Here is a 26,536-nt window from a genome sequence, read left to right on the forward strand (position 1 = left end):
CAAGGTGCTGGAGCCCTTGCACAGGGTGGAGAGAGCTGTAAGGGCTCCTCTTTGTTGATCTCCCACAACCCTTGGCCGTGGTGCTGGGCACCCTGCTCTACATTGCCCTGCTGGGGCTGGATGGGGGAACCAGAGGGACCCCAGGGTTCTTCCAGCTCCAACCACTCCCTGATTCTCTGAAGAGATACTGGGGAGGCACACATAAAGAATCACAGAGTTATTAAGGTTGGAAAAGACCTCCAATACCACCCAGCCCAACCCCTGCCCACACTCACCTTGCCCACATCCCCACTGTTCTTGAACACCTGCAGGGATGGTGACTCCCTGGTCAGCCCATCCCAGTGTATCACCACACTTACAGAGAAGAAATTTTCTCTAATATTTTGTTCTTGAATTTTCATTTACTGTGTCATTCATCCATCCTCTACTAAAACCAATCAATAGACTTACAGGGAAATATGTGCATCACATTGTAGCTGCAGTACATGCTGCCTTCTCTGGGCACTAGAAGAAGTGTTATTTCCCATGATGTTTTTTTGGGGGGGAAGAAGTTTCTAGTATTTAAGTAAAATTTTATTTAGATTAACAACTTCAGAATTGGCCCACGGTGATAAACTGGTTTCCTTCTCCGTACGATTGACATATATTTTAGTGCAGCTGTATAAAACAGTGTGGATCACACTGAGAAGGTATAGAATTATATTTTGTAAAGCAGTGAATCAGAAACTCACAGGGGATAACGAGCCAAACTTAATCTCCTTTTTCAGAGCTGACAAAGTCTGTAGAGAATTGGGAAACATAAAGAAGGTAAAAACACACACACAAAAAAAAAAAGTTAGGCAAATGTTAGTGTCATTTAATGTTTTACAGCAACCTTCAGAACAATATAAAACTCACCCCCAAAAAACTGAAAAGTGGTCAGGAAAGCAGGAGGTGGCTTTTTATCTACAAAAATTCTCTAATCTGTGTTAGGCAGGAAGTCAAATAATATCACCATTATGGAGCCTTCTGCCCTCTGTAAGTCTATCAGAGTGTTATTATTTCCATTCTGTTCACACTCATTACTTGGAAGGTAAAAGAAAATAAAAATTAAAACAAAAAGATTAAAAGGATCCCCAGAGTGGTTTCTCAAGTGTGTTCCTGACTAACCTTTGTTTGCTTGCTTAACACATTGCTATCTTAAGGAGAAGCTGGAAATGTAATGAATGATATCTACAACATAATAAAAATTCCCAGACTGGTTTGGAGAAGCAGATGCTCAAAGGGCCTATTACTTTTTCATATAATACTTTACATATTCACTAGGGCCTTGGCTTTCGCTAGCACAAATTGTTTTAGCTCCAAAATCAATAAGCTCTGAATTGTGCATCGGCTGAAAATCTGCTGCCTGTTCCTTTCAGTTACATTTAGACATTTGTGTCAGAAAATATATGAGGCTTATGAAAAGTTTATTGCACAAAGAAGGGGGAACTATAAGGAGAAGCTGTGAGACCATATTTAACTTCGGTGCTTGAGCTCCATACGTGGTGCCTCACTGTATAGAACTGCAGAATCATGGCATGACTTGAGTTGGAAGAGACCTCAAAGATCATCCACTTCCAACCCCCTGCTGTGTGTAGGGTTGCCAGTCACTAAGTCAGACACCAGATCAGGCTGCCTATGGTCCCATCCAGCATAGCCTTGAGCACCTCCAGCAATGGGGTGTAATGCATATAGTAGATGGAGTGGCATGGGCTGGTCTAACCACTGGCACATCCCTTTGTTTCAGTGAGCAAAGAGAAGCAAGTCAGAAATGGGGCAGGAGGGAATAGCTTTGGCATTACATAAATTTCAGAACCCAATTCACCAAGGGCTGAAGCATCGGGAGAAAAAGCCCACGTGCCACATGGGTGCTGTCAGGTGAGGAGTCCTTTGAAGTTGCTCCACTTTGCGAGAAATAATGAACTGCATGCAGCAAGTTAAAACGAATGAGCTCAGTTCTCTAATCCATTGGCTCGGGCACTCACCTGGGAGATGATTAAGAAGGTGAAAATCTAAACACTATTAGGGAGAAAAAGAATTGAAAGGAAGCACTGACGTGTCACTCAGATGTCTTTTTTTTTTTTATTATTTTTTATTTTTTTTTATTCCATTGCTCTTTACAGGAAGGTTTTTGCCAGAGTTTGAATCCCCACTGAAAGAGCTCACTGTAGCTAATCCTCTGAGAGTGGCTATGTTTTCTAAGTGGGAAATAGATACAGGATAAACAGACAGGCTGCTGTTGGCACATGGCCCTCCCTGCCATGGTGTAATGAAGTCTTATCGGCTGCAGCAAGGTTCTTCTATGGCTAAGCTCCTTCCAAAGCTGAAGGAGAACTGAGCACCATGGCTGGAAATCCAATACTGGCACCTACAAATAAAGGATTTCCATTTGCACATTTAACAGCAAATTGAATTACATTTAGTGATTCGATAAATCATGTGCTTCAAAGTTTGAGCTCTCTTTGGAACTTTTGTAACTTCGAACGGAGCACACTTTTGCTGGGGAATATTAAAAATCAGATAATTAAAACCAATAGTTGATCTGAGGACACTATGACTCTCTGGCTTTATATAAATGGAAGTTTTGTGATAAATTCTGAAAGAGGTACGAAGTTGAAGAGCTGAGTATCACTGAAAGAATGCCATCCATCACTGAGCAAATTAAATTGTTTCAGCTGTTCCATGTTAGCTGGTTTAAACCTCTCCTTAGAAGACGTGCAGCTTTTTTCTTTGATTACTGTCTCTCCATTTTAAGAAATCTTACAAATAAAGATTTCTTTATTTGTAACTTCGGTTAGAAGTGTTTCAATATGGGTGGGTTTTCTTACAGCACAAAGGTGTGGTTGGCTGTTGTGATGCCTGCTCTGTTCTTTCTCTATTGTGTACTTAGCATATAAATCCAAGAGAAATGCAATTATTCTGTTTTTGCAGTCAAATTTCATAGAACCATAGAACTGTTGACCTTATAGGACTTCTAATCCAACTCCCCTGTATGAAGAGGGAAGGCCTCTGTTGAATCCTTGTGAAGCACACAGTACCTGCAGAGTGATCGCACCTTCTTTCTGTGTCCCATCCTGCTTTCTCTCTGTGCTTCTCCTAGGAAAGCTTGTGTTCAATCAATGCCACAGAATCACAGAATTATCAAGGTTGGAAAAGACCTAGCAGTTCATCTAGTCCAACCATTACCAATACTTCCAGGCCACGTGAAGCCTTTTACCTCTGTTTGCTCTTGCCTACCCAGTTGACTGGAAGAGTTTCCATGGAAATTGGTGGGAGCTAGGACTGCTCACCACAAATGGCTGAGATTCTTCATAGTAGAAATAGCCATGCCATATTCAGAAAGGAAACCCAGTAGGTTGTGGAGAGGCTTTGCGGAAAATTAAAGGTGAATCTGATAAGACCGGCAGGCATTATCTCCTTGCTTTCTCTGTGAGGATGAATATTGATTTTAAAGACGCTCTAGGTTCTAACAGTCTGTTAGCCATACATCTAAAGGCTTTTTTTTCCACGAGGTCAGCCTACAGCGTTCTTAGGGTAGCGCTGCTATTTCCCTATTCAGAGGAAAAGAAGAAAGCTGATTCTTTGAACTTCTGGATTAGTCAGAGCAGACAGTGTTGACAAGATATAATTGCTGCTTCAATTGAGAGGAAAGGTAATGCCTCTGTTGTTTTGAAGTTCTTGAAGAAACTCTCATGTGATCTAAAGCTACTTGTCTTAGACAAGCAATTTGCTCCTGGGTGATAAGAACTTTCACATTGGCTTAAAAAAAATAATGAAGTCAGAAGCCACTCCTTAATCTTTTTAGTTACATGGAGTGGGCTTGCAAAATCTGGATGCACCGTTGTCCATTTGCTCTCCTTTATACAAAAAAAGCCTGAGCTGGTCTTCAGCTAAGGCAAACAAACATTATTTTCCCTGATAACCCATGTTAAAATGTGGAATTCAGAATAAACTCTGACCTAAGCTGGCTGTCAGTTCACACCATTCTATGTTCACACCATTTCACTTTACTATCAAGCCAACTCTCTGTGACTTCTATTTTTATCCTGCTAAATGTATGATCCCTTTCAGTTAGCCCACCATCAGAATTTGCCTTCAGATGTTGGAGATAAGCTTCTGTTGACTTCAGTAGGCACAGATCGTGTGAAAGAGGAATGGGGCCATCGTTTCCCTGGACAGTATCCTGGTGGTCAGGATGGCTTGGCTTTAGCTACAGGTTACATATAATTTGTACATTTTTGCCTTTTAATCTCAGGGAGCCTATCTTTGCTGTATTGTCAAACACGATGGACAGGAACCAAATTGATTTTATCAAAGTTTTCATTACAGGTATCCCAGATACCCCTTTTACTTCTCTGTGTTCTAGACTAAATTTAATCCTACTCTTTTAAATCCCCTTTAATAGCTAGCCCACCCCTCTGTGCCTCATTTAGGTTTTCTTCTTTTCATGTGCCCCAATTAACTGATATAATGCTGTCTTACTTTTCCCTCTTACATCCCTTTTATATGTCTTAGCATCCTTTTCATTTCCTTCCTACTTTTTCTACTTTTTTTCCCCCCCAGATTTCCCTTATTACCAGACTGGTATTTTCACTTACCATTCCCTGGTTACTTATAGACTGATTTATCTTGTTTGGTGGCAGCTAATTCAGAACCCACCAATGGGCCAGATTCACCTGGTCGTTGAACTGTGTGAAATTCCAGACGGTTCTATTGAAGTCAAATGGGTAAAGCTGAAATTTATGCTGGTGAGAATGACATGAAAACCTGGCCTAACCTGAACGAGCAGCCTATTATATGCCCTCCTAAAAGTAATTCTGACCATCCAGCTTACTTTGGTTGATTATTTCCTTGTTATGATTTAACTGGAGAATAGGGTTGTTGTTTTTTTCCTGCTAAAATATACATTATAGCAACAAAAATGCCTATATTTATAGATCTTTGATATGTGCTTGTGCAGCACTCAGTGCCATGGACTCTAACCTTGCAATGCCTGGGTGTTCAGCAATCTGTTCATTATTGCTGAAGAAAATTACCCGGCCAGATACTTCACATTTTAAGAAGCTTAATCTTTCAATAATATAATAAAGAATGAAAGAATCTGGACCATAAAATAACTGAAATACAGGAATAATGTCTTTTAATGTGAAGTAATCCCTGATTACCTTCCTTGAACTTTATCTGCTGACACAAAGTTCAATTAGGAGCTGTTTGACTCTTTCTGAGGCCTGTTGGGATCAGTGTGTTGGCTGATATAGACTGGTTTGGAATTTTTTGTATCATTTTGAGTAAACATGCCTTTGAACTTCGTCTTCATTATCGATTATTTCACCCATATCTTACCTCATTGCTAGTGAAACCCAGTTTCCTGCTGTCAGGACAGTGTAGGTGTTGTATTTTTCATGGTTTTTTTTCATACTCTTTCATATTTTAATATTCTATTTAGAATGCTAAGTAATATTTTACTAATTGTCCGGTACAAATATTTAAGAGGTATTTTGGTGGGTTTTTTTTCTGCTGAAACTTGACAAACATCTGTAAAAATATCACTGTCTTACCTTATTTTTACTCTGGCTGGTTTCTTTCCTGATGGCCTTGTCCAACCCTGTAAATATCATAGGGCTTCTATGTACATAAAACATTATATATAAGAAGCTCCTGCCTTTAAAAATGCATTAAAAATAATAAAAAGGGAAACAAAGGATTGTGCTTTTGATCTCAGTATTTAAAATAATGGGTATGCGGCAGCTAATTCTTACTAATAGGATCTGATTTTGTCTTTTAAGGTAGAACTGGCCACACAGAGGCTGTACGAGTGGTATATCAGCCAGAAAACATCAGCTTTGAGAAACTGCTCAAGGTCTTCTGGGAGAATCATGACCCGACACAAGGTAGAGTGATGAGTGAGCCAGTATTTAATTATCTTACTAATTACAGCTGGGATAATTAGTGTTTGAGCTGCATGGAAGAGATGAACCTTGAAATCACACTGGAGCTCGAGAATATGATTGCAGACATTTATTGACAGAGAAAGAGAGAAAGAGAGAGAATGAGAGTACAGAAACTCACAATACCCCTCCTCCTTTACAGCTGTCTGTGCTGGGAAAATTCCCACAGAGAGACACAGCAGACAATAGAATATTTTTTTTTTTCAGCTTTGATTATGACAATTTCTTCCTTTTGTCCCTTAATTTAAAGCATGTTTCTTTGCAGCTTCAAATGTGGCCATTTTTTTTTTTTGGTTATGCTGAGAAAATTTATACCTCGTAAAATATATACGATTTTTTTTTTGCTATATTTTCCAATGGCGGTGAATATTTTTTTATGATTACCCACAAAAATGAATAGAAGATGTCGGAGGTGATACGCTGAGCAGAGCATTCTGGCTCTTTGCCTTCTTCAAACCTTTCGATTCATCTCTCTTGGAAGAGATTTCGTGGTGACTTTATACACATCTGTGCAAACATAAATGGGAAACTGTGCTGGGAAAACATTGCACATGTTTATATAGTCTCAATAAGCATCACGCTTGATACCATTTTCTAGGAATATTACGCGCAGTAGCTCATTTCAATATTTTAACAGCTACCGTGATTATGCCACTTGTTACCACATCTGGTGACAAAAAGCACAGATGATACCTACAGAATGGGACACCACCCTGAGAGTCACTAACTCTGAAAAGGATCCAGGGGCTTTTGTGGATGAAGTGTCTTCCACTGAGCCCAGAGTGCAGCAGGAAGACAAAGAATTGCTATTGCAGCTCCTGCCTGTGTGAAAAGGGAAGCTTAGTCAGGGTGAGGAGGCTTTCTGGAGGCAGCCAGTAAGATCTCATGGATTTGTTAAGGCTGGAAAAGACAACTGAAATCATCAAGTCCAAGTGTCAACCCAGGAACTCCATGCCCGCCAAGTCAATGTTCCTAAGTGCTTTACCTACCCTTTTCTTGAACACATCAAGGGATGGTGACCCCACCACCTCTCTAGGCAGCCTGTTCCAATGCATTACCTCTCTCTAAGAAGAAATGTTTCCTAATAACCAACCTGAACGTTGGTTCTCATCCAGCTTGAAGCCATTACCTCTTGTCTCAGTGCTGTTACCTGGGAGCAGAGGCCAATCCCCACCTCACCACATCCTCCTTTCAGGAGTTGGAGAAAGCAATGGGGTCTCCCCTGAGCTCCCCTGCTCCAGACTGACCCATCCCAGTGCCCTCATCCACTCCCCTTATAACACCTAGAGTCTGTGCTCCAGACTCTTCACTGCTTTGTTGCCTTTCTTTGAAAGATTTTGTGTCATTCCTGTGTTCACCAACTAAGGGTTATAGAACAGAAAAAGGACACATTCAAATGTCAAACATCATTGTGAGATTCACAGTACAACCACAGGTGGACCATGACTAAACCCAATAACTGGACATTCAGTCCAGTTCCATCTCAGAATGAAATCTTTTTGCAGCTTTCAGTGTAATTAAGCACTGGATTCTTTTTCCATCACCATCATTTCAAGTCTTTAAAATGAGGTCATTTATCATTTGAAAGAGGAGCTAGATTCAGTTCATAAGAAGAAGCTCTGTCTATGTGTGGTGGGAGTGGTGTGTTCTGGGATGTGCTGATTTATCTCTGTCCTTGATCAACCCCTTCCTTTATATTTGTGTTCAGAATGATGTGCTTGCACCACGCTTGAAACTCATGCTTTGAGACTATACCCATCTTTACATCGTGCTTCAGGACCTTTGTGGTTTGCTTGTAGGTTTCAGTAAGGCATTTTTTATCCCATCCTACCGCTGTGGTTAGTTCTAGTTTTGTTCTTTTTGATTTGGATTCTCAGCGATTGGCCATAACCTGGCCTCTCTGTAAGCATGTGTTACTCATAGGATGGGCTTCATCCCAATTGCCAGAGCTAGGAACTGACGACCAGAGCTGTATGGTTTTTTTGCCTTCCAGAAAAGCATGAGGAATGGATCTCTGCTGGAAACTCAGGGAAACTACCACCTAACCAATTCTCTGCTACTTCTGTAGTCTTGCCTTTGACTGTGTTTGGTTGGTCACTGCATGTGGCACAGGTGCAATAGCTTGGTCTCTAAAGAGCTTCACTGCATTACGTTGGCTGAAGTATTGGGCATAATGTAGTAGCTGTGGTAAATGAAATTAAGGTTCCTTCTGGCTTTAAAACAAGATAATAATAATGACATCTTTGTATTCGCTTTACATCCATCCATAACTGAGGTTCAGAATAGTTCCAGTCAGTGCTTTCAGAAGAAGGTTGGATGCTGGCAGATGTATGATTCACTTCTTGATTTCTGGCAACTGGGGAAACATCACCTAATTAGCCTGGGCACGGAGCCACACTAATGTGACCGTATTCCTTCTGGGATGTAAGCTAATATCTCTGCATGATGCTGCAGTGTGGATACCCAAGTCATTTACAGCTACCTCAGGAATCTGTGTGGCTCTGTGGTGCTTGGTATAAACAGAGCTAAGCCTTCATTAAGAGGAATTTTTTCCCCCAGAGGTTGGTGACGCACTGGAACAGGTTGCCCAAGGAGGCTGTGGATGCCCCATCCCTGCAGGCATTCAAGGTCAGGCTGGATGTGGCTCTGGGCAGCCTGGGCTGCTGGTTGGTGACCCTGCACACAGCAAGGGGTTGGAACCAGATGGTCATTGTGCTCCTTTTCAGCACAGGCCATTCTATGGTTCTATGATTCTGATTTATCCTAGCTTGACTCGGCAAAAGTTCCAAATGTTTTTTTGTAAGAATGTTCTGAACATAAGGGCATCACTTTATCTGTGGAGATGATGGCAGTCACTGGAGCCTTCATGTATTCCAGACATGGCTGATGTGGACAGATTGCTTTACCGATGCATTTTTATGATTGCTTAATGCTGAACCCTGTTGAGTGTCCTTGTAAAGCTCACTACCTCGCTGTAGACTTTCTTGATTTGAGAGAAACTAAACTACTAGGTCCCAATTTCAAGTTTCTTTGTCTCGTGGGGTAGGGATGATATGCTATATATCTTTCTCAAGTTGTGGCAGTTAGCACTAGAAGCTTGGTAAGGTGGAATTATTTCTTCACCTTGATTTGTACCCACTCCCTCCTTTTATCTTGCTATAGAAAACGTGGTTTTCTGTAAAGATACTGAAAGTGAGAATTATCTCTCTGACCTGTGATATTTTTCTTCTTTCTTGAAATTCAGCTGTGTGCAAAGTCTTATTTAACCATCCTTACGGGAATGCAGCTCAGTCCGTCAAAGGGAAGGCTTTTCTAAGCAGTTAAATTAGAAAGATTTCTTATTCATGAAATTCAGCGCACTCTTTAGATGAATCCAATGTTTCATACATCCAAAAAGCGCTGGACTTTCTGAGTATAGTGCTCACTCGGAAATACAAAATCTCTGTCTGTGGCACTGCCTTATCTTTCCCCCAGAAGTCGGGTTAATGCCATTTAAGCCATCATGTCCCCCACAGAAACAATGGACTTGTCTAGTTGTCCCAGTGTCATTAAACATCAAATATGGAAATATTCACTTGTATTGTTTCAGATTCTGTTGCAATGGAGGACCTTTCAAATATCGATCTGGGTGGTACCAAGTGCTAAATGATACAGACAGGCAGTCCTATCATTCGTTGCTGAAAGAGCATATTAATATTCAGAAGTTCCTGCTTTCCAAGCAGTTGGACCTCCTGCCTTCAAGATGAGGCAGACATCTCACCGGGATTCAAGGTTTCTCTGGGAGGCAGCCTGGCTCTTGTTTCATGAAGCTCTTGAGTCTGAGTATTATACAGAAGACTACTGAAAAGCAAGAACCTTTGATCAGTCAAACAGCTTATGAGTTGAAAGAGATTCTCCCAGATGAGCATCTCCTAAGTGTGGGGCCCTGATAAAGTCCTCCTTGACTATTAATTTAGGCTGTATTTTATAATTCATTACATTTGGGATACTGAAAAGGCAACAAACAAACCCTCGAATTCTGCCAAGTGACATATGGTTGTCATCACTGTTCAGCCTCTACTGCACAGATCAGCATTCCTTCTCTCCTAGGAATAATCTTATTTGTAATGGGAATGCTCTGTACAACTCTAGAAGTGCTTGAGGTGGTTGCTTCTTTGTGGCTGATGCAGCAAAAGAGGGTGAATGTCATATGCTAAAAATACTGTTGAAGATTCTTCCAGATGTTTGCTTTGTGCATCACTTTGTAGAGTTACAGAGGCACGGAGCAGATTCTGTATTGCCCTGTTTTTGCACCAAAGGCACCTTTCTTAGAGCCTTGCAGATTCTTTTTTGATATAAGCCTGGCCATCTCCTCCAAATTGCATTCTTACGACGGATTTGCTGGCACCTCCATGCTGTGTGTCCACTTTCAGCCCATCAGTTAGTGTTGTGCCTCAGCCTGTTTTCACGCTTTCTGGAAGCTAATCTTTGACCTGTCTGTAGGATGCCACATCTTTCTTCTTGCTGACACTGACAACCACAAAATTCTCTGATCAAGCTGAAAACTAACCCTGCATGAATTGAAATGTAGTTTTGAGCCTGGACTTCCATTGCCAGGAGAACAACTGCTAGTGAGACTGTCCTTCTGGCACCAGCAGTGCCTGCCAGTGTGTGAGACAGTTGGGAAACCCAACCTTACTTATGTTAGGGAAGAAAATGGTGTATTTTATCCAATCAGAAAGTTTAGCCACTCTGAGAAGAGTAAGAAACAATTTCTCCAAGTCTCTGGAAACATCTTTATGATACTGGTTGAATCATTTTGTCATGGTGCAAGCAGAATTCCTGTTAAGCATAGTGTTGTTGTTGTTGTTGTTGTTGTTATTATTATTATTAATTATTATGCTGATCCTTTGGAAGACTGAAGTCTTACACGCATCAGAAATTTCAGCTCAGTCTGAGGCAGCTTTAAAGGATGATTCTTTGTTGCTTTCATGGAATCATGGAATCATAGAATCACCAGGGTTGGAAAAGAGCACTTTGGTCATCAAGTCCAAGTATCAACCCATCACCCCCATGCCTACTACCCCATGTCCCTCAGAGCCACATCTCTACCTCAGTAGTTGTACATTTCTTTTTAGCAGAAAAAATACCCCAAATACTATTTCCTCCTTTCAAAAACTTATCTGGAGCAAATGAAAAATCCACTCATGTCCTTTAACACCTTCCTCTCTTGAAAAACTTGTGATTATTTTGGTAGTTTTCCTTCATGTATTTATCGAGAGTATCCAGTCCTTCCCAGCTGCTGCAGTTCTCAGTTCATTCTGTATACACAAATTCTATTGTTTTTCATTGCTGCTTCTGGAGTTTGCTTGTATTCCTGGTAGTTGAAGGAGTTGAGGGGAAGGCAGGGCCCAATGGCCTTAGCAGCCCTTTGACACAAGGGTGTAGGGCAAAGATACCCATGGCCACTGCTGCGTAAGAGCTTCTAGAAGATTACTTTTATTCATTCCTTGAGTATACAGAGAACCAAAGTTAGTGGTAAGTAATCTCATTTGTCCTTTCTGTCATGAAGAAGTCCTTATCTTGCCTGTGTTTGTCCAGGAAATGTAAGCAGAACTGATATTTTTCCAGCAGTTAAGGACCATCTGTACAACAACAAACTCATCACCTGCCAGATTCATTCAAAACACCTCTTAGTCCATAAGTCTTGTGTATCCAAGATAAAGAAGAGATGTATGAGCTGTTTCTCCTCCCTGTGACCTTCCAAACAGTTTGGCATTTAGCCTTAGTGCTGATCCACGAATTCTCCAGATTAATGTCTGCTTTTCGTTGTGCTGACCCGTTTTAGTTGCAGAGGGTATATTTATTTCTCACCAGTTTTGAAGGACTGTACTTTTTTTAGACATCGCATAAGGAATCTATCATCTGCAAATAATTAAAATTAGACACTAGAAATGACATTGTATTGCTAATGAGCAGATGTGTCTACTTACACCAGTGGAAGAACAGCTGTACACATAAAAAATGCTGCAGCGACCCTAAACCAACATTATGTATTCTGCTACAGGCCTGTAACTTCATTTAGAGATTAAAGGAGGGGGAAAAATCTCTCCATGTAAAATATATTCATTTTTTATTTATTTTTTTTTAGATTTCTGTGAATCTCTTCCCTTTATAATTTGAATGAAGTCTTCAAGTCTCAGATTGACGCACAAACATACTTGCCTTCTACTTCAGATGTTATTATAAGCCCGGATGGTTTCAGCATTATCACAAGATGTAACAGAAGTCAGTAGAAACAGAAACCTATTGTCACCAGACACATTATATATATTCAAAATATAATTACAGACCCCCTTGGGAGCCATTCCTGGTTCCATACTCTTCAATATTTTCATTAATGACTTGGAAGATATAGAGGAGGGGATACTAATTAAATCTGTGGTAAAGATGATACCAGTGGGCTCTTGGAAGAAAGGAATAAAACCCAGCTCTGTGTTGATAAATCAAAAAAGCCATGGAAATCAATGCACCAATACTCAGTGATGATAAGTGTGTTTTGGTTCGTGCAGAACTGGATACTCAACAATGGAAATATGGAATATATTCTAATTCCTGCTCTTACCAATGAAAGCCCAAGGAGGGAAGATTTAGGCTGGATATCAGGGGGAAGTTCTTTACCAAATGAGTGGTGAGGTGCTGGAACAGCTGCCCAGAGAGGCTGTGGATGCCTCGTCCATCCCTGGAGGTGTTCAAGGCCAGGTTGGATGGGGCCCTGGGCTGCCTGGGCTGGTATTAAATGTGGAGGTTGATGACTCTGTCTGTGGCAGGGGGGTTGGAGCTTCGTGATCCTTGGGGTCTCTTCCAACCCAACCATTCTGTGATCCTATGAAATCTCATTGGTGGGACTTATTTGACTGATGTCTAGCCATCCCACCAGCAACCAGTTTAGTGGTCTCCTGCCCATAATCTCTTCATACGTATTTGTGATCTATACTGTTTTCAAAGTAAGCAGCAGAAAAACTCTTTGTAGTGCTTCACTGCTGTTGCGCTTTGAGAATGCAACTTCTCTTCTTTCAGGAACTGATGAGCCTAATGATGTGCTGTTCCCATTCTTTGTCCTTCCTCTAGAACAAAATATGCATTAAAAATAAATACTTATTATAAGGCTGTTTTGCGTCCCCAGGAACTTCAGCTGACATGACCTTATTTGCATACTAGACTCTTTTTATCCATATAAATTAGAATAGACTTTTTCTGACCTAAATTTCCAGTTTAGGAGCTGTTGTTTTCCACGGCACAGTGAGAAGCTGAGATTTGACTTTGCATCTTTTTTAATGAAGGGGAGCATTAGCCTGTACAGTGCTTGCTGAGATTGCTGAAGAGTTTGCATTATGAAGTGAAGCAATTCTGGCTCAAGGGCAGAATTCCGTCTGCGTTCTTATTTCTTCTTCACTTTAAACCACTGGTAGTTTGTTTATTTCATTTATGACAACAATGTGTCATCCAGTTTTCCAGAACTACTAAAAGCAAACTTTCCCTTTCAGTATTGCTAAATAAAATGGTGCCTTGAAGATAAGAAGGGCCATGATGTTGGTCTTTTATTCCATTGAGGATAATTTGACTGCTGTGCTGTAGGAAACATGGACCTACCACTCACCTGAGGGAATTCCTTTTGTTTATGATTTCTATGTCTGCTAAGAACGACTTTGGAAAATACATCTATTCTACTAAAAGGTTCCTTGAGATCCCTTCTGCATCAGTTCACAATTACAGCATAGATGCGATTTTAACAGAGGGGAGGAAGAGGAGGAAAGGAAGAGTAAGGAGACATTCATTTTAATTCATGTCTGTTCATCTGTTAAGTGAGAACTGAAGGAAGGTCTGGACTTCTCAATGTCTGAGTGCCATCATTAGCATTCAGATTTCAAAGAAATAAAGGGCATGCGTTGTGAATAACAGCAGCTACATCTGCACGCGCATTTACAGCATTAGAAAAGGGTAAACTAAGGTCTTTTTTTCCTGCAGAATTTTGTGATGAATGATCCCAATCTTTGTACAATTAAACAAAATTAGAACAAAATGAAACCAAACATTTCTTTTCTTCTTTAAGTAACCCACCAGTGAGTTTACTGTACTTGGGTCTAGAAATCCGCGGCACTGAAGCGTGGTATCATTAATCATAGTTTATGGTGATTATTAGTAGGCTTTTAATCTTTGTTTTCATGTATAATTAGGTACAAGAGGTCAAAGCCGACTCTATTCTAAACAACAGTATTTTCAGTGAATGACTGTTTTTCTCTGCTTGCAATTTTCTCTTGCATATTTATAAGAGCACACTTGTCTGTATTTTGAGAGAGCAGTGTCCCATGAGTTTATCTGCTGATAAAAGCAAATGACAACACTGTTATTTTTATTATCTCTAATTATTTTTCTTACCATTGCAGTAACACCTACTGGATCAGAGCAGGTTTAGATTAGAAGAGAGTCAGAAGAGAAAGGAGAAGGCACATAAAGAGAACAATAACAAATCTGTGAGATTCCACTGCTGAGCTCTATCTCTAATCAGAATTTCTGCTTTTCTTAGTTACATTTACTCTCTTTATCAATAGTTGCTCAGCTTTTTACAAGCACCACAACAGAGTGAATCCACAAAGAACGAGGCAATGATGGCCCAACTCAGATGTCTAAACAGGGAGTTCTTTTGCCATACCAGATTCTGTGTGCATTCTGCCTTTCAGCTGTGCTTTGGAAAGTGCAGGGCTTCCATATGCCTCACATCACATCCTCCAGGCTATTGCAGATATCTCTGCTCCATGCATTTATTTGCTGTTGAACACTACCACTATCTTAGGTTGGATTTCCCTGTCATGTTGGATGGGATAAAGCTTGAGGTAGAGCCACTTAGATATAGATATTTCCACAGAGCTTCTATGGCTGATAATGGAAGTCTAGTCAATACAGTTGACTCACCCTAACGGGTGCAGTCAGTTTTTGGTTGTCTAAGCTTGGAAGCTTAATTGCAATTGCATCAGGTACATCAAGTATTGCTAAAAGTTATGGCTTTCACTCCTGCTCCAACTTCATCCAGCCCTGAGAAAAATTTTTAAGAGGAGGTGTCTCTGATAGGGCCTAATGTCTATTTATTAAAGAAGCCTAAAACCTTTTCAAAAACTAATCATATAACTTTTAATTACAGTTAAGCGAAAAAGTTCCTCTGCAGTAAGCTTAATGTCATGAAGGATGACTCACATATATATTCACCATTCCATTTGTCTGTTCTCTGCACTAGTGGTAAAGGTGTATTATCAATTAATAATTAGAAATGGATTAAAATTCCTGTCCTCTAGTAGCATTTAATACGTTGTGACACTCATTAATAATTAAACCGTGGTTTTACGTGGGCTCAGGTAGATCATGCATTTCATTCACAGGTCAAAGAGCATTAAAAAATGCATTTAAACAATGTTATGTCTGATTTAAATAATAATAAATCATATAGGGAACTTTTGACAAGGGAAATGGTTTTAAGTTGAAGGAGGGAAGATTTAGGTTGGATATAAGGGGAAGCTCTTTACTATGAGAATGGTGATGTGCTGGAACAGCTGCCCAGAGAGGCTGTGGATGCCCCGTCCATCCCTGGAGGTGTTCAAGGCCAGGTTGGATGGGGCCCTGGGCAGCCTGGGCTGGTATTAAATGTGGAGGCTGGTGGCCCTGCCTGTGGCAGGGGGTTGGAGCTTCGTGATCCTTGGGGTCCCTTCCAACCCAACCATTCTGTGATTCTGTGATTCTATGATTCTCTTTCGAATAATAATACTAAAAAAAGAAGGAAGAAAAAAAGAAAGAGAATTGTTTAGAGATAGATCCCCTGTGAGTGTACTACTGTTACTTTGCTTTGGTTTTAGCAGTGTGTTGGCTATCAGTGATGGGAGCAGACAAGGTTTCTTGTTGCATCAAATTATGAACTGTGGCAGTAATTCATCCCATTCCCACATAATGTTATCACTAAAAATGAAGGAGTGTGTTCTCCTTTGTGTCCATACTTCGGGGTATGTTGCGGCATTAATGATGGATCTGTTGTCGGAAAAAGATTCTCTTAAAGTCTGCAGCTTCTGTTATTTCATCCAGTGAGTGTTTACAGACTGTTTTTGACAAAGTTCTTTTACACAGCAATGGCAATCCTTAGGAAGTATTCTGTGATGTCTTCATCCTTGGAGAGATTAAGAATGGAATGGGATGAGGTCATGGAAAACCCACTTGAACTGACACTACTTTAAGCAGCTGGGTTGGACAAGAGACAGCCATGAGTCCCTTCCTACACCAGCATGTCCCTGCTTCTATTTTAGCTTTATAGATGCATCAGAAAACCTGGTAATCTTGTGATTTGATAAAGATTCGGGAAAAAAAGTGCCCATCACCAGACATTTTTTGCATCTGAATCTATATGTGTGTTTTCATTTTAAAAACATTGTAGATGTGATGTACTAAGTATATATACAAGTCAGAATTTATAGGGAAAGCTGTGCTCACAAAGCAAATGGGGAAGACCAAAACTGTAGTATCTTTCTTGACACTGAAAACCTTCAGTACTGAGAGCTCTGGAAAGCTTGTTTCCTATTGACAGTATGTTTCCTTTAATGTGTACAAACTCATTATTGTATCGTAACCTTCTCTTTCTTATCTCATTTATCCCTCAGGTGCTTCAGCACCTTGAAATTCATCAAGAACTCTCAATCCACAGCGCAGTCACTACCTTCTTTCCTATTAACATTTCTCTCCTTTAATCATACACTATAAAGAGTTTTACTTTCCCTTGGCAACTTTTAAACTGTATGGATGTAGTTATTACAGTGAGTGATGACATCAAGCCGGGGTGACACGGTGCAATTGATTTTTACTAAATAATTATATGATGAGCTGGAGGAAGGAGTTATATTAGCGTTAACTCAGCAAGCATTGATTAGGGGAAACAAAATGACTTATCAGTATATCAGGTTTCTGTGGGTTTAAGAAAATAAGTGACAGCTGCAGGAAAGCCTATAAATCTTAGGGGGGAAAAAAAAAAAAAATAGAAGAAGATAAAAATAAGAGCTATGAACTGCCCTTTAAAATTTCAGCAGGTGGCACAGAAGACCATAATAGACCTCAGCCATTTATCTCCATTTTGCTTGGGATACTCTTAAGAAGAGCACAGTTGACTAATGATGCCATTATCTTTTTTTTTTATTATTATTATTATTAAATGGAGAGAAGATAAGGAATATTGCACAGGTATCACTTTCAGGTCGGGTCGAGTCTTCAGAAGAAATTCCAGATTTAGCCAAAAATAAAGTATATTTTGCTTCACTTCTCCATAGGGATGTATTCAAAAATCACTGTTTGGAAAGGTTCTGTATGTTTGCAGGGAATTTTCCATTTCTAAAGGGAAAGAAAAAAAGTATTGGGAAGTATGTGTTGTTATTAATGCTTTGGGTTTACCTATTTCTTACTGCCTGTAAGATGCCCTGAAGTTAGATAGGAAGGAGAGGCACCCACCTAAGGGGCATCTCAGTATAAGTTCAAGCTTGGCATGGTAGCAGGACAGCTGCTCTAAAGGAGCAACTCTTTGGCCAAGAATACATAATAGATTTCATAAGGTGTAGAAAATGTGGAAGTGAAAGCACTGATCAGCTGCATAGAAGCGGGGATGGTTTCATGTGTTCTGATCATCCAAATCAAAGAAGAGCTGGTATTTGCTACTTAGATATCACAAGAAAGACAGGAGTTCCAATCTAAGTCATTCCTACCCGGGTGCTTCAGGTGATATCGAATTGTTGGTAGGAGGACTTTTTAGAGTCATTTCTTTGTTTTCTACATTTTGGGAAAGAATGATTTCTCCAGTGGCCATCTACATGTGTGTTTTCATTGCGTGCCACTCTCAATCTTTTGCACAAACTGGGGTAGCACTACAACTGCCATTCCTGTGCTCACAAATTTCTGTTTCTCCTACCTATCAGAGGTGGTCAGAGCAAGCAGTCAGCTCTTTGGGGCGTTTTTTGATTAATTGGCATTCTAATCTCTGCTGGCACAGTGAGGAAATTTTATGGTCTCCAGAGCAGTCCAGACTGAGAACCACTGAGATGCTTGGTCAGCCAAAGTGAAATTCCTAAATATGATCTGTGCCCAAGATTTAAATGCATTTAGAGCTCCAAATGCCCTCATTCAGCCTGGTTCTCTAGAGACAAGAGCTTACAAAGACTGTCTGATGCCAGGCACTGGGCTTTGGGCTTGTGCTCCTTGGCACCATGCAACCTGATCCAAAACCGTGTAATTTTCTATCATCTTGCCAGAGGAATGCAAACTCTGTGCTTGTCTATCAGTTTTAAAATCAGCATCTCTACCTCAACATCCCTTTAATGGGAGAATTTTACTGTTGTCTTCAGCATGGAAACTGATTTTCTTTGCCTTAGGTATCAACAGCAAGTGCCATCCTTTTGACTCCAGGATGTATTTGTTCCTGTTACTGATGGATGTGTTCCTGATGTCCTGCTCAGGGAGACAGATATTTGCATTTTTGCCAGTCATTGTCTTACAGCCAGATGAAATGGGGTGATCTAACAAACTTTGGGCTGTCCAAAGGCATTCTGGGCCCTGTGGGACCCAACATGGAGCTCAAGAACTCATCACTCTCTTCATCGCTCTTCATCCTCTTTCACAGGAAAATCACCCAGGTTGTGGCTTCATCTGCTTCATGGCAGGGACATCAGGTAGCCCCTGAAACTTTGCCGGGTTGTCTATGTCACAACCATACCTATGTTTCTTACACATTACAGAATAAAAGACTTGGCATCTGGGATACTGCTTTTGCAGGGGTTTGGACTAGATGATCTCCAGAGCTCCCTTCCCACCCCTATGAATGTGTTATGCTGTATTGGAAGCTGAGGGAGTTCAGGCCCTACTGAAAGATCTCCCTACATATTATATCCTTGAGGAAGAAAGTTTTGATCAACTATAAGTCCTGTCCCTATGTTGGCAGGTTTTGCACACGGAATGACTGTAAGGCATCTTGTAGAAGAGTTAGAGGCGGTCAGCGTTCCCCTGTGCAGAAGATCATTATGTACTGAAGATGTTCAGTATATGTTCTCTAGGTATTGTTTCTTATTCCAGTAGTGGGGATTTACACAAACCTGATTCACTGTTTCAATTTGGAATTAATAGAAAAATCGTTTGCATCCCTTAAAAAGGGAAGTCCAACATGCATCCAATGCATGGCTTCTGATTGAGCAGTACACAATATCTTTCAATACCTTTAGCGTCTTTATTAAGTTAATTATTCATGTTTTTTTCATCCCTCTCTGAAGCCTAATGTGCATAACTGTGGTATTATTTTAACACAGTGAGACAGCGTGACATGACAGACAAACTAAGAATGACATTCCAGCAAAGGAAGGAGAGTTAACTACAAATGACACGGTGGGATTTTTAGATGGCCAAGCAGAGATCATTTCTAATTTAGTAGCAATTCTTTCAGACAAAGACAAGATTGTTAAACTCAATCATCCTACCGCAGTTGTTTAGTAAATTGAATTTCCTGCCTTGTTTGCTGCTCAGGAGTCAGTGAATCTCAACCAGTAAGAGTTGCCAAAGGGTTTTAAAAACTCCGTGATGGACCTTTGAGAAGTAAGTTTGCACATGTGAAGTACATTAGAAATAACAGTAGTAACAGTGCTGCTTGATTATGTCCATGCTCATGGAATTTGTTTCATTTCAGTATCTTGTAGTCTTTTTGGCTTTGGCAGATTATGTGTTGGCTACTTATCACGGTAGATTTAGGTACAAGTTGTTGTGAAACCATCAAGAAAGGGATGTGGGTATTGGTACGTTGTTCACATGATGAATGCTCTTCATTATTTTGATGTTGCCTTATCTCCCATCTGGATTTTGAGTCCTTTTGCTTTCAGTTGCTCCATCTTATCATGCAGTTTTGGCAAGACTACAGTGCCTTGTCTTTGAGGTTATTTCCCTATTGCATTTTTATAAATCAGAGTCAATTCTCCCTTTCGATAAATTAATTGAACTGATCGCTTTCTCATCTCTTTGAACTGGTTGCATGTGCATGGATTAAATGATCTTGTTTACCTTCTCACTCAGACTGCCACAAACAGAAATTCATACTATAATGCACTCTTGAAACACACACTAGAAACTGTCATACCATGTAGTGATTGTCCATTTGCAGAGATTTTTCCGACCTACTCCCCAGTCAGTTTTTAAGTAGTTTATTAAGCAATAAATAGATCTGTAGAATGCTAATGCTTAAGCACAACATAAATCACCATCACCAACATATCCTGGCAAAACTAATGCTTAGCTACCCTGTATTCATTTTACGCCAAACTATTCTGTAGCACTGGCTTTATAGTCACTATGCCATCCTAAAATAACTCGTAAAGAAACAAGGAAAATATTACATGCCCTGCAGAGCGTGCTATTAAGTAATGATGAAGAATGTTTTTGTTCTTATGTGTAGTAATATTACATGTTACTGCTTGAAGCATAACCCAAAACATTTGAAAACTCCATAGGATTTTTTAGAATCACTTTCACTCATATGTGTTGTTGGTCATTGAATGGACTTGTTGTTGAAATGCATCTTTTAGGACATTTCTGTTTCTAATTTTCTCCATAGTTTTGACAGTCGATGCTGATCTTCAGAGGGACTTGTGCAGTGTAGGACAGTGCAGGGACGAGTCCTAATGATTTCCACTTTGTCTTGAGCTGTAGAGATTTGGACCTTTGGGAATAATCAGCTTCCTTGAGTCTGCTTCAGAGATATTCAGTCAGCCTGGGTTTTTCACTTACTTGGGTTCAATAAATTTATTTTGTTACAGCAAAAGCAAAAGGTTTTGTATTTCTTTGCTTGCTTGTTTGTTTTTCCAAATGCATGATTGGAAACAAGGTTATGAAAGACTGAAACTGAACAACTGCAGTTCTAGATCAGTCTGATCAATCTTAATGCTTAATGCTGAAGTGTTTATGGAATGATCCATAGCAAAACTAGCTTCCAGAATTGCCTGAGGGAATGGAAGCGGATGGCGATGAGAGGCAATAATGCCTTTGTCCATTGAGGCTCCCTAGGACTGCATTATGACAAGCTGTGTCTGGGCAGCCAACTAAAGGAATAGGACTCTTTATTTTATAGTTTTGTAGGTAGAATCTAGCTTTGAATTTGGAAATATATATACATGAGCAACTTCATGCAACTAGGCTTTTGAGAAGAGCACATACATCAGCAATCAATGGGCTAATTCTTGTACCAAAGTTATGTATCTATGGTGTAGTTTCTGGGACTTAGTATGTACAATTAGGGCTTTTTTTTCATGGTGTTAAATATAAAAATACTTCTGCTATCCATAGTACCACATGTAGGTTGCAATTAGAATTTAGTAGAGAGCTCGTATATACCATTATGATCTACTTCTGCCAGACCCCTTAAAGGGCTGCTGTTCCTAAGCATTGCTCACTCTAAGATCCATAGTTTCTCCTTCTACCTTCTTAGCACATTTCTCTATCAAATTCCTTTTGGAGTTCAGACTTCATACAAATCATTTCTCTTTATAAGTAACAGTGGTGATGGTACAAATTAATAACTTGGCTCCAAACTTAGTTCAGTGGCGTGTGTTTTTTCTATCAGGAGCGTTGGTTTATGAATGGAAGATAATGGGTAGTTATCTCTGTGGATTTATCTCTGTGGATATTACAAACCTTTCTCTCGTTCAGATATAATACTCCAGCACAAGAAAATGTTTAAGCACTTGGTAAAATCACTTGGTCTTTCTAAAAATACCTATGGGGTAAAGCACACGAGACAGTGCTAACCCAGGACAATGGAAAGTCCTACATTCGAGTCTGCTGGGCTTACATGTTGCAACTCATTCACTTATGAACACGATCCTCATGGGGTGATGTTTTTTCTCCCTCCAGGAATGCGGCAAGGTAATGACATTGGCACTCAGTATCGCTCAGCCATCTACACCTTTTCCCAAGAACAGATGGAAGCTGCTTTGAAATCTAAGGAAGAATATCAAAAGGTAATGTGGGCAGGGTGTCACACTGCTTCCTGTATTGATCAGACATAAAGGAAATTTCTCATAAGCACAACATTGCTTCTCGTGCTGTATGCTTTCTCCATGTTGCTCTTGGAGATCCTCACCCTAATACTGAAGTTGTTCTTAATTACAGCTATTATAAAGAAGTAAAGGCAGAGAGATTACTGTGTCGTGTAGTGATTCTGCTCAGTAATTTCTGTCTGATCTGCCTAGTGGTCTTCCAAGGTAACATCCAGTTTCTACTGTAAAAAAATATGATTTCTTGGAACTTACAGGAAATAAATTACTTACCTTGGGCATCAGTGCAACAGATAAACTATTAGGTGGTACTGTGAGCTTCGTACATTCACTTGTACTGTGATTCCATGTAAGCATCATTAAAGATCTGGGGATTTGATGAATATCTAATGTTAAAATAAAGAGATCTGTTTTGAAGAGTAAGGTTGTATCGATCAGAGGTAGGCACCAATGTATGGAAGGAGGTGCACGCACTCTTGTGCAGCAGCTTGGTTTTTATAAGTGCGTATATGACGTTGGTTGATCAATGAGCTCAATCTGTGTTTGCAGGACTGTTAGCATTATTTTGTGTGTAAAGGGATGAACTACAGATAACTGATCTGCAATTTGTTCCTAGCAGTGGGATAACTGCATATAAATTAAATATTCAACGGCATATATGTTGTCTTGTGAGTAGCTGAATGCATGGGGATGATCAGTCTTTCAGATCTATATCTATTAGCAAAGCAGTTTCTGAAGGCTTGGAATTCATATTTATCATGCAGAACTTCTCTCTCCTCATTAGTTACCTGAGATCCATTGCTTTTCCAGATTGTTTCTTGTTCCCTTTTATTAACATCTGCTGACCAGTATCTCACTCTAAATCTTACAGCTTTCAGTTTGCTTTCCCAAATCTATTATTCTCTGCAGTTATTTGTCATTAAATTAATGCTGACTTGAAAGCAAAATTACAATGCAGGAGATTGCAATGTGATATTACAGAATTCTCCATCATCAAATAGATTTTCTTAATGGCACAATATAAAATTTACCTACTTTGAAGTCTCTCACCATTTCAAAAGTCAGTATAATTAGTGCATTTATGTAATTAGGCACAACTCTGTAAGTGGTCACATGTAGAGCTCGTTTTTGCACTAATGTAGGAGGAAGGAAGGGACCTTTCTGACAGCTAAGGAGCCAGAGCAAATATGTACTGAAATTCCTAGAGGAAATACAGCTTCTACATAGTGTTTTCTCATATTATCAACAATATCTACAGTATTATCTACTGTGGAATTGCAGCAGCAGTGAAGCGGCTGAATTGGAAACACACTGAGCAAACAATATGTTCAGGAATCCCTTTTCATGATAAATGCTTTGCATTGCAATATTTTAAGGAAATTCAGTTTCCTTTATTATTGCACTAATTTAAAGTAAATGCCAAATTCTTCTGGCAGGCCTACATGCATTTCTTTACACCTGATAATGGCAGATTAAAAAAAGTGGGGGTGAAATAAATCTTGATTTTTTTGTGATGGTCAGTATTGAATGTTGAAAATAGGGAATCTGAGAATCATAGAATCATTAAGGTTGGAAAAGATATCTAAGATCATTGAATCCAACCCTAATCCATCCCCATCATACCCACTACCCATGTCCCTAGTAAGTATTAGAACCATGGTAACCTCAATCAGTGGGTTTACTCAGTGTGGATGACCGTATGGTTTTCTGGCACTTCAAACAAATAAAAGCTAGGGTAGTTTCTTTGTTTATCAACTATATAATTGAGTATGTATTTGGTCTTGAACGACTTTTTTTGAGCTGATGACCCAGAAGAGAATGAAGAATGGCCTTCCAAATAGAATACTACGTGTTTGCCTAATAGTTTTGTTTTAAACTGATTGTTATTGTGAAGGAGTTGGTATTGTTCACTGAGGATAGAAGCTACCCACCTTCAAGATTTATGTCCTGAATTTCTGCCTGATTTTCAGGCTAGCCCAAGGATGGGTAGGTGTGTTCAGCTCTGTGTACTTTCAGTGTGCAGTTTGGATTGGGAGGAGCAGATGAGCCAAACAAAATACTCAGTGCTGAAGACCTAAAATGCACAATGTGCATTTCGGGGTTTGTTTTTTCACTGCCTATCTCTTGGCCCCACGTACCATTAGCTGGAGGGAGCTAGCGGTACATTTCTGGTCTCTCTCCATCCGAAGGAACTGGGTTCATCCATCTCAAGACCATTCTGTGATGTGAACCAACATGTCGTAAACGGTGATGATCAGGAGTTCTATTACAAAAGCACACTTCTGCTACAGACTGAATGTTAATTTAGCTTACACCCTTATGGTAGTGCCATCTTTGGGTGCAAAAATACCACGTCCCCAACCTGCTGGTGTGAACTATGATTATCCTTCAGCCCGAGTATCCTGTAGGGCTACATCTATTTTAAGTTGTGAAACTTGTTGCTGTTCATGCAGCTGTTTTAACAGCTGAGAAATGGCAATCCAGCGATGAATATGCATTGAGCCATGCTTCTTTAGCTGTCGATGAAGCTGAATGCATATGGTCAGAGTCAGCTAGTGGCAATTCAGTTCTGCTGCTGGTAAATTGTAACACAATGTATGCGTAATCAGAAAAACATAAAATGAGGGCCAGGGCTTGGTGAAAATGCTGTGAATGAGCTGTTCCATCAGTTTTGCCTGAAGCTGAAGTTTTTTAATACAGTTGAACCTGAGGTTACTCAATTTTCAAGACAGTTGCTTGGTTGGATTTGGTTTTCAAATGAATTATCTGGGCAGTAATCCAAATAGCAAAATTATGAGTGGGAAGAAACTTTGTATTCACTTCTTTCTGAATCACGGGCCTACATTTGTTTTGTCAAGCTGCTAATGCAGGGATTTCAGGCCCCAAGTACATATCGAGACTCATCACCACAGTTGACTTATATTAAGGTAGCACCCCCCAAAAAATGAACGTCTCTGCATCCTCGTGTAGGACTGCACAGGGAATGAACAACGTGCACAGAGAGCAAAATGCAAGTCTATTACTTTGCTGCAAAAGGAGATGTTTGGCAGGAGAAGAGCTGCCCACACAACAATTAAAGGGCCTCTCTGTGAATGATTATGAACTAAATTCTGAGCTCTTGGCAGAGGTGTTGGGTGATGTGAGCAGTGATAAGATCCTGATGTTATGTGCTCTTACAGCAGTAACCTTGAGAAACTAATATGGGCTCAAAGAGGCAGAAGAGTAGGAATGTTGAGATTTCATGAAAATGATAAAAATGTGGCCTTTACGGAAACCCCAGAGAACTGTTTTCATTTTTTTAAGGAACATACAAGAATTACAGATGAATAAAGAGGTAACTGTTGGGTTTGTTATTTTCTTTGCTTGGAAATTGATGGAACTCTGCTAGAAGTAATGCAATGCGTTCTTTTCAGGATTTCAGCTGTTTGGAAAGTTTTTCTGCTGGAAAAGATTGTGACATTAATAGGAATCCTCTCTGCAATCTAAATCAGCTGGTCCAAAGACTGAGAAAACAAAATAAAGCAAAAATGTACCCAAACTGTAGTTAAACAGAAATATATATATATATATGTAAGAAACAACGCTAATGGTTTGCTTGGGGGCCTGCAAGTATCTTTATGAAATTCAAAAAGCATTGTAACTAGACATGAAGAGATTGAATTTAAAAGAAATTATAATGTAGTGTAAATAGATAAGATGCAGGCAAGTGGAATTAACTAATTGCCCAATCTGTCAGTCTGGAGAACATCCTCTGTGTGGAAATGTCGGGACTCAAAGCTGCAGATGGGAGGGAATGAGTTCTGATGGGGAGAGGATAGTCTGAGCCATACTGAAGCTTTTCCTTCACCTTAGCAGCTATGTTTTGATGAAGGACTGAAGAAGGTGCTTAATTAAATAAATGAAACTCTGAGTGCCAGTTTTCTTTGCTTTTCATCAAAGTGTTATTTTCAGTTAATCTAACAAATGAATTGGCACAATGAGCATGAATTTGACCAAACACCTACAGTCTATTTTTGAATCAAGCAATGAAAGCATTAATATGTGGCACAAAATTCCCTATTGGCATCACTCTACAAGATTTAATACTGTTGTACTATGAATCTGATCAATGTTTTTAAATATCTAAAGGGAGGTGGGAGACAAATGGATGAAGCCAGGCTCTTCTTGGTGGTGTGTAGCAATAGGACAAGGAGCAATGGCCTAAAACTTGTACATAGGAAGTTCTGTACTAACATGTGGAAGAACTTCTTCACAGTAAGGGTGATAAAGCACTGGCACAATGCTTATAACCAGAGAGGTTATGAAGTCTCCTTCTTTGGAGATATTCAAGACCTATATGGACACCAACTTGTGTGACCTGTTGTAGGGAACTGCTTTAGCAGGGGCTGGACTCCATGATCTCTTAAGGCCCCTTCCAATCCCTGCTGTGCTGGGATTCTGTGATTTACTCACATGCAACTGAGAATGGAATCCCTCAACCAA

The 26,536-nt window shown here is 39.9% G+C and overlaps 1 protein-coding gene across 4 annotated transcripts in view; it reads left to right on the forward strand.

The window, feature by feature from the left end:
* The window catches only part of MSRA (methionine sulfoxide reductase A), a 241,674-nt gene that overhangs the window by 137,811 nt on the left and 77,327 nt on the right, over positions 1 to 26,536 (forward strand). For 3 of the 4 annotated variants that reach the window (XM_015859751.2, XM_032443475.1, XM_015859753.2), the window contains 2 exons: positions 5,808 to 5,912; positions 21,912 to 22,018. In XM_015859751.2, coding sequence (XP_015715237.1) covers positions 5,808 to 5,912; positions 21,912 to 22,018 — 212 coding nt within the window. The remainder of the gene's footprint in view (positions 1 to 5,807; positions 5,913 to 21,911; positions 22,019 to 26,536) is intronic. The other variant, XM_015859752.2, reaches the window with a different exon arrangement.

Source organism: Coturnix japonica, chromosome 3 (genome assembly GCF_001577835.2).
Source record: "Coturnix japonica isolate 7356 chromosome 3, Coturnix japonica 2.1, whole genome shotgun sequence".
NCBI lineage: Eukaryota > Metazoa > Chordata > Aves > Galliformes > Phasianidae > Coturnix > Coturnix japonica.